The sequence below is a fragment of the Dromiciops gliroides genome, chromosome 6, assembly GCF_019393635.1.
Source record: "Dromiciops gliroides isolate mDroGli1 chromosome 6, mDroGli1.pri, whole genome shotgun sequence".
NCBI lineage: Eukaryota > Metazoa > Chordata > Mammalia > Microbiotheria > Microbiotheriidae > Dromiciops > Dromiciops gliroides.
Genome location: NC_057866.1, coordinates 258,528,244 through 258,542,130, shown reverse-complemented (window position 1 = coordinate 258,542,130; position 13,887 = coordinate 258,528,244). Strand labels below are relative to the sequence as shown.

The 13,887-nt window shown below is 38.9% G+C and overlaps 1 protein-coding gene across 1 annotated transcript in view; it reads left to right on the top strand.

Annotated features, from left to right (window-relative positions):
• The window catches only part of HPSE (heparanase), a 50,252-nt gene that overhangs the window by 26,502 nt on the left and 9,863 nt on the right, over positions 1-13,887 (top strand). The window contains exons 5-9 of the mRNA XM_043971593.1: positions 2,967-3,135; positions 3,838-3,885; positions 5,050-5,143; positions 6,829-6,935; positions 10,820-10,934. Of these exons, the coding sequence (XP_043827528.1) occupies positions 2,967-3,135; positions 3,838-3,885; positions 5,050-5,143; positions 6,829-6,935; positions 10,820-10,934 (533 nt within the window). The remainder of the gene's footprint in view (positions 1-2,966; positions 3,136-3,837; positions 3,886-5,049; positions 5,144-6,828; positions 6,936-10,819; positions 10,935-13,887) is intronic.

Below are 13,887 nucleotides of genomic sequence, written 5' to 3'. Positions count from 1 at the left end.
CTGTGTTAAGTGCTTTATTGATACTAATCTCATCAATCCTCACAACAACCCGGATGTCATTATCCCCATTTGACAGTTGAGGAAACTGAGTCAGGCAGCAGTTAAGTGACTTGCCCCAGGTCAAATAACCAGTAAGTCTGAGTGTGGATTTGAACTCGGGTCTTCTTGACTCAAGGCCCAGCACTCTATCCACTGCACCACCTAGCTGCCTCTCAGAGAGAAGATAAGGAAAGATGTTTCACATCTCTTGATGGATACAGAATGTTGCTTGAGCTATCAGATGCAGTTGCTTTGTGGATTAGTTTTTCTTACCTACTTTTCTTTGTTACAAAGGAGGGCTCAATGCCAGCAGGAGAAATGCCTGGGGAGGGGGGTTGGTGGGAATTATGCTGCTTCACACTTAGACATCATATGATGTGGATAATGTTTCATAGCTATAATAGGGTTAGAGTTGAAATGAACATTAGGGGTCATCTACTCCAGCACCGCCCCACACACACACACACACATACACACACACACTTTCTTTTTTATTTATTTTTGGTTTTGGTTTTTGGGGAGGCAATTGGGGTTAAGTGACTTGCCCAGGGTCACACAGCTAGTAAGTGTTAAGTGTCTGAGGCCGGATTTGAACTCAGGTCCTCCTGAATCCAGGGCCGGTGCTCTATCCACTATACCACCTAGCTGCCCCCCTCCTTTTTTTTAAACAATATTCTCCTTTATTAACTCTTTTTTTTTTTTTTGGTGGAGCAATGAGGGTTAAGTGACTTTCCCAGGGTCACACAGCTAGTAAGTGTCAAGTGTCTGAGTCTGGATTTGAACTCAGATCCTCCTGAATCCAGGGCCAGTGCTTTATCCACTGCACCACCTAGCTGCCCCTGACACACACACTTTCTTTACAGATGAAGGACCCTTTGAGACCTTAGAAAACTTTTTAACTTGACCAAGTTCACAAAGCCAGTTGGCAGAGAGAATCCAAGCCTCCTGATTTGTTGTCTCATGCTCTTTACACCACATAATACCCTGAAATGTGCACATATTATGTTCTCATGTTACATAGGCCAATCATGGCAGACCTAGAGCTGCATGCCAGAGGAGGCCCTGAGTTGATTTGCAGTGGCCCAAACCAGGTATGATGATCATCAGCTCATGTTCCTTGGTAAAATGGAAAAATGGATGAAATTTAATCAAATGCTTCTTTACCTCCCTTTTCTCCAGTCATCCAAAAACTTTCCGTGACTCCCCACCATTAGTATTTGTGTGTTACTCTCTCGTTGTCTAAGTAAAGACACGTTAATGATGTCAAGTTGACAAAAGGCTTTCCTCACAACAAACTTGGAAGGAAGGTAGTGTTCCATTTTTCCTGGAGAAAAAAATGAGAAACAGAATCTGGGTCCCAGTGTCTGAGCCGGAAATGGAACATTAGATATCTGACTTTCTCTGATTTTATGTCCAGTGTTTTTTACAGAGATGCTTTGGCATCCCACCATCCCACCACAGTGTTTGCTTCATGTTCCCTAATGAACTTTTAATTCATTTTTTCTGACTAATAACTGTTTTTAGGTTGTATTGAATTTTTATTTTCCTAAGTATTTCTCAATTACATTTTTAAATCATAAAAATATTTTATTATTTTCCAGTTACATGTAAAAATAGTTTTCACCATTTGTTTTCATAAGATTTTTAGTTCCAAATTTTTCTCCCTCTCTCCCTTCCCTCCCTGCTCCCCAAGACAGAAAACAATCAGATAAGGGTTATATATGTACAATCACATTAAACATATTTCTGCATTAGTCATGTTGTGAAAGAAGAATCAGAACAAAAGGGGAAAAACCTCAAAAAAGAAAAAAAAGGTAAAAACAGTATGGTTCAATCTGCATCCTGATTCCCCAGTTCTTTTTTTTTCTGGATGTTGATAGCATTTCCCATCATGAGTCCTTTGGAATTATCTTGGATCATTGTGTTGCTGAGAAGAGCTAAGTCTATCACAGTTGATCATCACACGATTTAATTATTAACTATTAATTTTCTCTCCCTTCTGCCTCCTTTTCCCCAACTCAAAAAAAAGAAAAAAAGAAAGAGAAAAAGAAAGCCCCTGTAACAAAGAATCAGGCAAAACAAGCTCCCACATTGGCCATGATCAGAAATACACATTTCATTCCATACCCAAGTCCACCCCCTCTCTGTCAGGAGACATAGAAGACACCTTTTGACACAGAGATGCCACTAATAGGGCTGTACCTCAAAGGCATCAAAGAAAGAGGGAAAAACCTCTTGTACAACAGCATTCCTGGATGTTTTGTGGCGGCAAAGAACAAGAAACTGAGGGTTCATCATTTGGGTAATGACTGAAAAAACTATGATATATGAATGTGATGGAAGACTTCTATAAACTAATGCAAAAGAAAGTAAGCTCTGAAAACCAAGAGAAAAATTTATCAATGAACTCATTCTTCAGGCCAAACTTTTAGCTAGAGATTTACTATCCACAGAGCTTATCCTTAGTCCTTTTTTTGTTTGTTTGTTTGTTTGTTTTGGGGTTTTTTGGGCAAGGCAATTGGGGTTAAGTGACTTGCCCAGGGGCACACAGCTAGTAAGTGTTAAGTCAGGAGGACTCAGGTCCTCCTGACTCCAGGGCCAGTGCTCTGTCCACTGCGCCACCTAGCTGCCCCATCCTTAGTCCTTTTAGAGAGTCTACATTTTTTAGTAGTAGCTTTTAAACTCAAATTAGTCTCCATTTTGGGGAGATAAGAAAGCCCTTCTACTCCCCAGTTTTTCCTGGCCTTATAGTGGATTTCACAGGTAAGGTTTTCTCTGCAGTTCATTTTGAATATTTGTTGTGTTATAATTATTTTTTTAAAAAGAGAGATTATAATCTCCTTTAGTATCTAGAAGTCATCTCATCTTTATGGAAGATATACATTTTGGAGATAAGGGGTTATATATAGAGAATTGTTGTCTTTCAGAACCCAACAGCTTTAGGAAGAAGTCTGGCATATATATTAAAGGGTCCCAACTAGGAAAAGATTTTATTAAATTGCATTCACTTCTAAAAACATACTATTTCAAAAACGCAAAACTCTTTGGACCCGATATTGGTCAACTTCGGAAGAACAGTGAGAAGCTGCTAAGGAGGTAAGAAAGGTGTTGTTTTTTTTCTTTTTTCCTTTAAAGGAAGCAAAGGGCCAAGTTCAGGCTGGTGCAACCATTGCTAGAAGTAGGAAGGGCTTCTCTTTTTGTGGGGAGCACAGACAGAAGTCTCTACTTCATTCAATCTGGAGGAAGTAAGAAGCAAATGGGAATTCCCACTCAGTTCAAAGCTTTGCTGAAGTGAAACAATTGAGGTGTGGCCAGACTTTGGCAAGTCTACAGGGGCATGAGGTGTCCTTAACAGAGATCACCAGGGAATCAGACATCCATACAGGATGTCTGTCCCAAAATTCCTAGTGCCATTTCAAGTTTTGAAGCCTTAAAGTTTGCAGAGTACTTGGAAATATTATTTAATTTGTTCCTCACAACAAGACTAGAAGGGAGGTGCTATTATTATTATCCCCATTTTACAAATGAGGAAACTGAGGCAAAGAGAGATTAAGTGATAGTAAGTGTCTGAGGTCAGATTTGAACTTGGGACTTCATGAGTCCAAGTCCAGCACTCTGTGCACCATACCACTTAGATGCCTTGATACCTCTGCAATGTCCTATGTCACAGGGATTCTTATTTCCAGATTTCATAACCAGCTCACTGACTGAATTTGTTAATAAACACCATTAGAAACCAATTTCAGCATTTTCATATGAGGGCTGAGAAATGATCTAATGATGGCTGTTTGTTTTTAGCTTCCTGAATGTCGGGGGAGAAGTAATTGATGCAATCACATGGCATCAGTAAGTATGTTTTCTGCTCTTAATACTATTACAGAAAGATTACTAGTCATTTGTGATCCTAATTTTCTATTCTATATTTCATATAGAAATTGTTGCTTCCACATTTTAAAATATTTTAAAAATTTTCCCCAATTACATGTTTATTTATTTAATTTTTTTGAGTTCCCCAATTACATGTAAAGAGAATTTTAAAAAACTTTTTTTTAAAGTTTTGAGTTCCAAATTCTATCCCTCCATCCCTCCCTTACTACCTCCCTGAAACGGTAAGCAATCTGATATAGGTTACACGTGTGAAATCATGGAAAACATTTCCATTTTAGTCGTTTTGACTTCCACATCTATTAAGCATCTACAGTCTGCAAGGTCCTATGCCAAGTCTAGGGATGTTTCCGCGTTACTGCAGATCCATGACCCCACATCACCCCTCAGGTAAATCTGCAGTGGTAGCAATAGCCAACACATTGGAGGCTTTCTTCTCTGTCTTTTACATTCCATGGGTACCTAGGAGAGCACCTTGGCTATTATAAACTCTCCTAGGGCAGGGGCATCGTCTTTTGTTGCTGCATTGCCTTCATTTCCATGTATATTCCTCCTCCCTCATCTACCTTGACAACCATCCCCTAGAGCAAGGAATTAAAAAGAGAAAAACAAAGCAGTTAAGCCAGTTGGTGGAATCCAAGAGCATCTTCAGAGTTTGGTACCAGAGTTCCCATCTCCAAAGAGAAAAGGAGAAGATTCTCATCTTCTTTTTAGAGACCTATGCCCCCCCCTTTTTTTTTTGCAGGGTAATGAGGGTTAAGTGACTTGCCCAGGGTTACACAGCTAGTAAGTGTCAAGTGTCTGAGGCCGGATTTGAACTCAAGTCTTCCTGAATCCAGGGCTGGTGCTTTATTCACTGTGCCACCTAGCTGCCCCCCTGAAACCTAAGCCTTTTAATGTAGTTCTCTATGTCCCTCTGTGCCTAGAATGGTGCCTTGTATGTAGCAAGCATTTAATATGTGTTTGATAAATAAATAAATCATTAATAAGTTTTAAAATATTGAGGTTAGCTTAGATAATTGTTCTACTCCAGCCCAGCGACTGGTTTCCATAAAAATAAAAAATTTTTAAACTCTATTTTTTAAAAAAATCTGCATATATTATATTTATATGTGTTTATTTCAGCTACTATGTGAATGGAAGAAATGCTACCCAAGAGGATTTTTTAAACCCCGAAGTGTTGGATACATTTATTTTCTCAGCACAAAAAATTTTTCAGGTACTTTTTTTTTTCTTTTATAGCCCCTCCCCCACCCCCTGCCAATTGTATTTTGTAGATTTGCATGTTCTAAGTTCACTGGTTAAAAATGCGGATTATTCACAAATCCAAAAACACTTCCAACATTGCTATCAGATGGTTGACTAATACACTCATAGGTCAAATTTTCCCGATTCACTGCAAAAACAAGTCCCTCAGAGAGTCTTTGTTCTTACTGAATGAATGATTGAAGAAGAGTTAGGGAGGGGTTAGCACCACCATGCCTTTGGCAGATGTCATCTGTAGGGCCAGGCGTTGGGTTGTAGAAAAAGACACATTATCTGCATCCAGAGAAAGAACTAATAAATAGAAGTATGCTTAGGATGATTTTACATATATCTCTATCTTTATCTCTCTATATCTCTGCTTCTATCTCCATCTATATATCTATATACATATTTATAGCTATTGGTAGCCATCTCTAGGGCAGGGAAGGGGAGGGGGGAAAGGGGGGAAAGAAATTTACATGATAACATATATTCAAAAGGAATAGCGAGTTGTACATAATAGGTTTGCAGTTTCATCTTTTAAAATTATACTGTGTTATAGAAGTGCCTTTTTTAGTCCATAAATCAAAGATAAGATAAATGTGGTTTTTTTTTTTAATGTAATGGCTACCTCAAGAGGTTTGGAGGGTTCCTTCTCAATGGAGATAAATAACAAAACCTGTCTGACTAGTGGTCAGATAAGATGTAGGAGGTAGGTGTCCAGGTACTATTTGTCAGTCAGTCGGTCGGTTAGGTAGCAAGCCTTCATTAGGCACCTACTATATGCCAGGCACTTTGCTAAGAGATGGGGAGGCAAAGGAAGGCAAAAGACTGTTCCTGCCCTTTGGAGCTCACACTCTGTTGTTGTTCATCCTCCATTCTCAGAGGACCAACGATGTCACGAGGGTGATGTCTTGACTTGTACCTGAATTGGAATTAAGTGAGGCAGAGCTGTGCAAAGACATCAGCCTCACTCTCTCCTCCAGAGTCATCAAAGTCCAGTGGCAAGACAAAAATCAAGACAACTAGGGATGGCCCTTGGCCTTTCTAAACAATTTCAGTTGAGTGATAGCTAAGCTCAGAAAACAGATTAATGAGGGAGACAATATACAAGAAGCTATTACAAATAAGATATCGAGAGGATAAATTAGAGATAATCACAGAGGGAAAGCTCTAGCATTAAGGGGATCAGGAGAGGCATTATGAAAAAGGTGGGATTTTAGCAAGGACTTGAAGAAAACCGGGGAAGCCAGGAGGAGCAAAGAAGATGGGATTGCCTCTGATGTTCATTCCCACTTTCAATTTCTATCATTCTAGGGAGGGGGAGGATTTGGAACCCAAAATAAAACTAATTTTTAAAGTATTCTATAATTCTGTGATTCTGTAATTTTATCCTGGGTTGCAATGAAAGTTTCTTTATGTCTTCTTTCTCACCACTCCCTGGTAATGGAATAAAAGTAAGTAGTTCCAAAAGGAAATTACCAAAAACATTATTTTCAGAATGTTTTTCTGACCATATTCATAAGTGATTTTTCTGAAGAGCCTGCAATTCATGATAGGAGAGCTTATGTAATGTGCCCCAGGGGTGTTTAATGTCACTAATCATTTTTCTTAGCTATTTTTATTTGCAGTCACCATGTAGACTCTTCTTTTCTGTAGGTTGTGAAAGAGACCAGGCCTGGGAAGAAGATTTGGTTGGGAGAAACCAGCTCGGCTTATGGAGGGGGGGCTCCTAAACTGTCTGACACGTACACGGCTGGTTTTACGTGAGTATGTCAATACTCATCTCAAGTTACAAACCCCAAGATTTTCAGGTTTCAAATTACAGAATATCCTCACACCCATCCATTTTGCAAAAACAAAACCAAATCTGTACAAAGGATGCCCAGTATGGCAGAGGATAATACAATATGCTGAATCACAGATTCGGATGAAGATAATGGATTGATTGTAGCTAGTACTTTGTACATTGTATAGACTCAAAAGTAATTCATTATTACCCCCCAAAAATCCAAGCTTTAAAAATTTTTTGTACCATAACATATGCCACATATATGCAAAAAATTCATCTCTCTAAGTAACTCCACTTTATGGATGGATGGATGCATAGATGCATGGATGAGTGTATGGATGCATTTGTGTACACATACACACACAGGGTGGGCCAAAAGTCACAGAGGGGTCTGATGTTTTAATAACTTTTTGAAAATTCTTTTTTCTTTATTTTTGCCATTTATGAGATTTGATTTTTCACATGTAATATAAATTAACTTCCTATATATACTGTATATGATACGGTACTGTAAATTTAAAACAAAAAATAAAGAAGTTATTAAATATTCATGATTTTTGGCCCACCCTGTGTATGGGGGGGTGTATATATATATATGTATATGTATATGTGTGCAAGTTATATGTCTATATAAATATACGATATGTGTGTGTGTGTGTGTGTATATATATATATATGTATATTCACACATACCTCCATATGTACATATGCACACACAGAGAAGTTCTATGCCTGTGTTGTAGGTGCTGGGCTAAAAAGCTCATTCTTTGGAGATTGAAGGAAGGAAATAAACATTTCCAAAAAAAATTTTTTTTTAATTCCTAATTCGCTTCCTTTAAGCTCCTCTCCCACCCATTGAAAGCAAGAAATATAATACTCATTTTATATGTGTGAAATCACAGGAAATCTATTTCTACATTAGTCATGTTACTAAGGAAAAAATGAAAGAAAATATGCTTCAGTCTACACAAAGAGTAAATAAGTATTTAAGTGTCAATTATATGCTAAACACCTTACAAATATTATCTTATTTGATCCTCATAACAATCCTGGGGTATGAGTGCTATTATTATCTCCATTTTACAGTTTAGGAAACTGAGGCAGTCAGCAGTTAAGTGACTTGCCCAGGGTCATATTAAGTGTCTGCGTTTGAATTCGGGGATTTTTTCTGCCTCCAGGGCCAGTGCTATCTACTGTTCTTCCTCTAGAAGAGTTAGGAGCCCAGGAACCCAAGTGTTCTCTAAAAGCCCAACTCAGAATTCATAGTGTGATAACTGAAATTAAGCAAGGAATCACAGAATCACAAAATTAAAGCAGGGAGGGGCTTCAGTGGACACCTAGTCTAACCCATACATGAAAGCATATGATATTTTTAACAAGGGCTTCTCCAATTCCTCCTGGAAGACCTCTAAGGTTGAGGGGAAGCCATTCTACTTGGGAGGGAGGGCAGCTTTAATTGTTAGGAAGTTTTCATTGACATCAAGCCCAGTTGAGCTCTTTATTTTTTTACCTAGATTTGATTGTTTTCAATGAACAAAAACCTATTTTCTCTCCTTCCCATCTTCTATTGAAAAACAACAAACAAAACTATTTTATCAAATGTGTATAGTTTGGGAAAACAAATTTCTGCATCAATCATATCCAAAATATATATGATTCCTCCTGTTGCACCCTGAGTTGCATCTCCTCTCTGTTGCAGGGGTAGGGGTAGGGAGGAAGTTGTTTGTCTTTATAGTGTTGCTATTGTTGCATAGATTATTCTCCCGGTTCTGCTCACTTCACTCTGCATCAGTTCATACAAGTCTTTCCAGGTTTTTCTGAAAGCATCCCCTTCATCATTTCTTACAACACAACAGTATTCCATCATAATCATATACTAGCATTTGTTCACCCATCCCCTGCTAGCTAGGCTATTGCTTCTGGTTTTGCCCTCTGGCACCATACAGAACCAGTCGAATCTTTCCTCCATGGGCCAGCTCTTCTGTCATGTCCTTCCTGAGTCTTGGCCTCTCCATCCTAAACTTGTCCCATTCCTTCAAATGATTGCTATATGATATAGACTCAAGGCCCATCACCCTCCTGGTTGCTCTTCACAGCTTCCCAATGTCCTTAAGCCATGATACCCAGAACCATCCTTCAGCTGAGACCAGATTGTGCCCCGGGAAAGTGGGACTGGCACATCCCTACTCTCAGAAGCTCTGCCCTTCTTGTTTGTTTGTTTGTTTTGCAGGGCAATGGGGGTTAAGTGACTTGCCCAGGGTCACACAGCTAGTAACTGTCAAGTGTCTGAGGCCGGATTTGAACTCAGGTACTCCTGAATCCAGGGCCGGTGCTTTATCCACTGTGCCACCTAGCCGCCCCCAGCTCTGCCCTTCTTAATGTAACCCAACACCCCATTTGATTTTTGGCCACCTCATCACCCTGTTGATCCCTACTGAGCTTATAATCTATTAAATCACCCCCCTCCCCACTCCTATCTTCTTCAGGATCATGCCTGTACCACTGAATGCTTATGCAGGGGATTCTTCATATGTACAAGGCTTTCAGCTGATCTCTGTTGAATTTCTTCTTATTATATTCAGCTTGAGCCTGCTAAGATCCTTTTGGATCCTGTCATCTGCTGTGTCAATGATGCCAGCTTGGTGTTATCTGTGCCATCCACATCTTACAAAAGGTTAAGAGAGGCCACCAAAGATCCACAAAACATTGTTTTTACACAAAATGCACTTCAGCTAAGTGCTCTGCACTTAAAGGACTCCACTGCCTTGGAAGACCAGCACTCCTGCCAATAGTTGTCATCAGGGTTCTATTATCCTCTGGGAAAGTCTCCATGTACTCCTTTTTCTTTTTAGGTTCTAAGAACAAAACAAGTAACCATGCAGGACAGTGGGGGGTGGGGGGCGAAGGTCAAGATTGTTTCAAAATGAATAAAGAAGCCCTATCTGGAATTTTTAATTGTGTGCCAAAGAATACTAACTACACCACTGACAAGAAAAGTCATGGCAAATGAAAGTCGTAAATAATGTTGATTAAAATGATTTCTCTCATCAGAAAAACAATCTTGATAGAATTTGGCTTGGAGTAAAATGGGCAATCAGAGAAAACTGCTCTGGGAGTCAGTAGGTGTGTCCTAATCTCCATTCCTCCCCATCATTTCTTGGAGCTTAGGTTTCTTAACCTGTGAAATGAGGCCATGATGCTCAATGACCTTCAAAGTCCCTTTGTCCAGTTATAAAATTCTCTGATTAGATCTAGATTGTAGGTTTGACTGAACCAAGTGATTATACATTTCCCGCCATTCGTCCACTGGAAACCGACTTAACCATCTCATAGACCCATTGACTACTTGTCTGATTCAAGAAGCAAAGCTCATTTTTACATCATGATAGGATTGGTATGGGCAGGAAACCTAATCTATTTACTTGATAAAGGAATTTGTTCAGCCTACCCAGTAGACAGTTGATTGACCCTGATTGTGAGTTTCCTTTCTTTTTATTAGTCATTTAAAGTTTATTCACTAATTTGAAATTCTTTGAATTTGTTGGAATATGAAAGAATGAGAAAGGAAGATGATTCTAATGACCTTGTATGAGGAATGCAAGGAATTCAAGGAAACTTGGGAAGAGCTATAGGAACAGATGCAGAGCAAAATAAATAGAACCGAGAAAATAATACACACAATAATCACAGTAAAGTAAAGGAAAATAGCATGAAGAGATCAGAATTCAGATCTCCATATATTTAATCATTTGAATGATAGCTATAATTTACAACAGATTCTTTTCTGTTCCTGCTATATTTGAAACTGAATTGTTTTCTTCTGCTTTTTAAAATAGTCTTTGTCTATCTCTTCAATAGGTGGTTGGACAAATTAGGTCTGTCAGCTAAAATGGGCATTGAGGTGGTAATGAGACAAGTGTTCTTTGGAGCTGGAAATTATCACTTAGTAGATAGAAACTTCGATCCTTTACCTGTAAGTAACTGCTACTTCCATATCTTTTTGTGAATTAATTGCAGCTGGCTAATCTAAGAAAGTTAACAGCTCTTCAATAACATGTAACCTCATCACAGTCATCTGTGTTGTTATGGTTTACTTGACATTGTGAATGAGAAATATGAAGGCACTTGAAACAGAAGTGTATATATATATTTTATGTATTCTTGATTTGAAGTTTATTACCTGCTAAAATTAGAGAATTAATAGGTTTTTTGTTTTGTTTTGTTTTTTTAGTGAGGCAATTGGGATTAAGTGACTTGCCCAGGGTCACACAGCTAGTAAGTGTTAAGTGTCTGAGGCTGGATTTGAACTCAGGTACTCTGACTCCAGGGCCGGTGCTCTATCCACTGCACCACCTAGCTGCCCCCAAATTAATAGTTTTTAAATGGTATAAGGTAGGGGCAGCTAGGTGGTGCAGTGGATAGAGCACCGGCCCTGGAGTCAGAGTACCTGAGTTCAAATCCAGCCTCAGACACTTAACACTTACTAGCTGTGTGACCCTGGGCAAGTCACTTAATCCCAATTGCCTCACCAAAAAAAAAAAAATGGTATAAGGTAAATCCAAGAGAAGGTTGAAAACCATATCCAAAAATAAGATACCATATTTTGTGGCCAGAAAAAAATCATACTTGGATTTTCTATCTTTAAACCAAGACATCACATTTTATTGATTAAAAAAACAACTTTGCTGTCATTTCCCAATAAAACCCTTCGATAGAACCTTCCTTGTAACAAAGATATAGAGTAAAGCAAACTGACCCACTGATCATCTCTGACAATATGTGCCTCGTTCCATATCTGTAGTACCACCCCCCCCTTCTAATGAAAGGGGAGAGGTATATTTCATTGCCAATCCTGGAGTTATGATTGGCCATTGCATTGATCGGAATTCTGATGTCTTTTCACATTGTTTTCATTTACATTATTGTGGTCATTGTGTATGCTATTCTCCCAGTTCTGTTGATTGACTCTACATCATTCTTCCCAAGGTTCTCTGAATTCCTCATATTCCTTGTGTGTAATAATAATCCATTGTGTTCATATACCACAGTTTGTTCAGCCAGTCCCCAATCACTGGGCACCCTGCTTTGTTATCATTTTTCAGCTACCACAGGAAGTGCTGCTATGGATATTTTTGTATATGTGGGACCTTACCTCTGTCTTTTGCCTCATTCAATCAATCAATAAGTATGCCTTAAGTGCTAAGCCAAAGATAAAACTGTCTCTGTTCTTAAGGAGCTTCTTCCTATTTTGTTGGGGTTTATGCACAATATACCTTTGTAGTCAAAGTGTATCTTAACCACTTTGTCACATGGTAGCAAACTTTTTTAGAATGTTTCAACCAACTCACAACTGCTTTAACAGTAAATACATTTGGGGCAGCTAGATGGTGCAGTGGTTAAAGCACCGGCCCTGAATTCAGGAGTACCTGAGTTCAAATCCGGCCTCAGACACTTGACACTTACTAGCTGTGTGACCCTGGGCAAGTCACTTAACCCCCATTGCCTGCAAAAAAACGAAAAAAAACAAAAACAAAACAGTGAATGCATTCGTGTGCCTATCTTTCCACAGCCCCTCCAACATTCTTTTTTCAGGCCACATGATATTCTTTTCTCCCTTAAGTGCTTATGTGCTAGGTGCTGAGAGAAATTCAAAGAAAAATAAAATGGCCTCTGCCCTTATGAAACTTACAATATCGTCAGGGAGATAAAACACATGTATGCTCATAGTCTCTATTCTTGACTTTATATTTTTTAAATTGTCTTGGCCAATTTGGCAGGTATGAGGTGAATTGTTTTAATTTTCATTCCTCTAATAGCCATGATTTTTAGCAGTCTTTCATATGTGTCAATTCTTTGCATTTTTCCGCCTTGAAAACCATTCATTTATATACTTTCACTAGAAAATGGTTCAGGTCTTAGGTGCACCATTTGAAATTTTACACAGATGTATGAATAAACATCTTATTACCCTTGATTATTGCATCTAAAGTTAAATAAGAAAAGTATCTCTAGGCTCATCTTGCTCCCCTCCCAAATGACCACCTGACCATTCTTGTAGCTCTCCAAACAAAAAAGTGAAGATGTGTGTTACAGTGCTAAGAAATGTTAGAAAGAATGGGTATCCATAGTATGCCTAGCTTCTGTGGTTTGTGGGTAGATTTCCCAGCAAGCTCGCTCTTTATCTATACTGGTCTATGCTGTTAAAGAAGTCTAGTCATAATTTAGAGCCTGTCATTCTTTGAGTAGTGGCCTTGTCAAAATGGAATTTATCTATTTCCTACATGTAGTGAGAGGCAGCCTTGTGTAGAGGCAGAGAGCTGGCCTCGATGCCAGGAACACCTGGGTTCTAATTCTGCCTCTGATACTTAATGATGTTACCTCTCGGCATTATAGGGCCACTCTCCAAGACTCTGGGTTGTAGAGAGGGGCCACCCTTTATTAATAGGGGGAATTTCTTCACTTGAGAGTTTCCTATACTAGTGAAATTATACGTTCAGTTCCTTTCCCCTCTGCCTATTCTGAGTTATCTCTCTAGTTAAACCAAGCACAGCAAGCTCCTTGAAGCAGTACCCCAAATCTATGAATGCCTGGCTTTCTATGGACAATATACAAGGAAGATAAATGATTTCAATATGATTGATGTTAACAGACACATGTAGAAAAGTAATCCTTATATCCAGTGAGGTTTCCATGACAGCTGATCATTACATTGATTCAGATTCTTCCAACAACTAAAATATATCCTTTAAGTAGGGGATCCTTGGAAGGATCCTGGTGCTCTTCCCCTCCTGGTTTCCCTGGCTGCCCTCCTGTCTCATCTCATGTCATTTCTTCTGCAAGAAGCCATTTCTAGTCCCCCTTAATCTTAGCATTTTCCCTCTGAGAATGATCTCTAATTTATCCCAGCTACAGTTGGTTTATATATA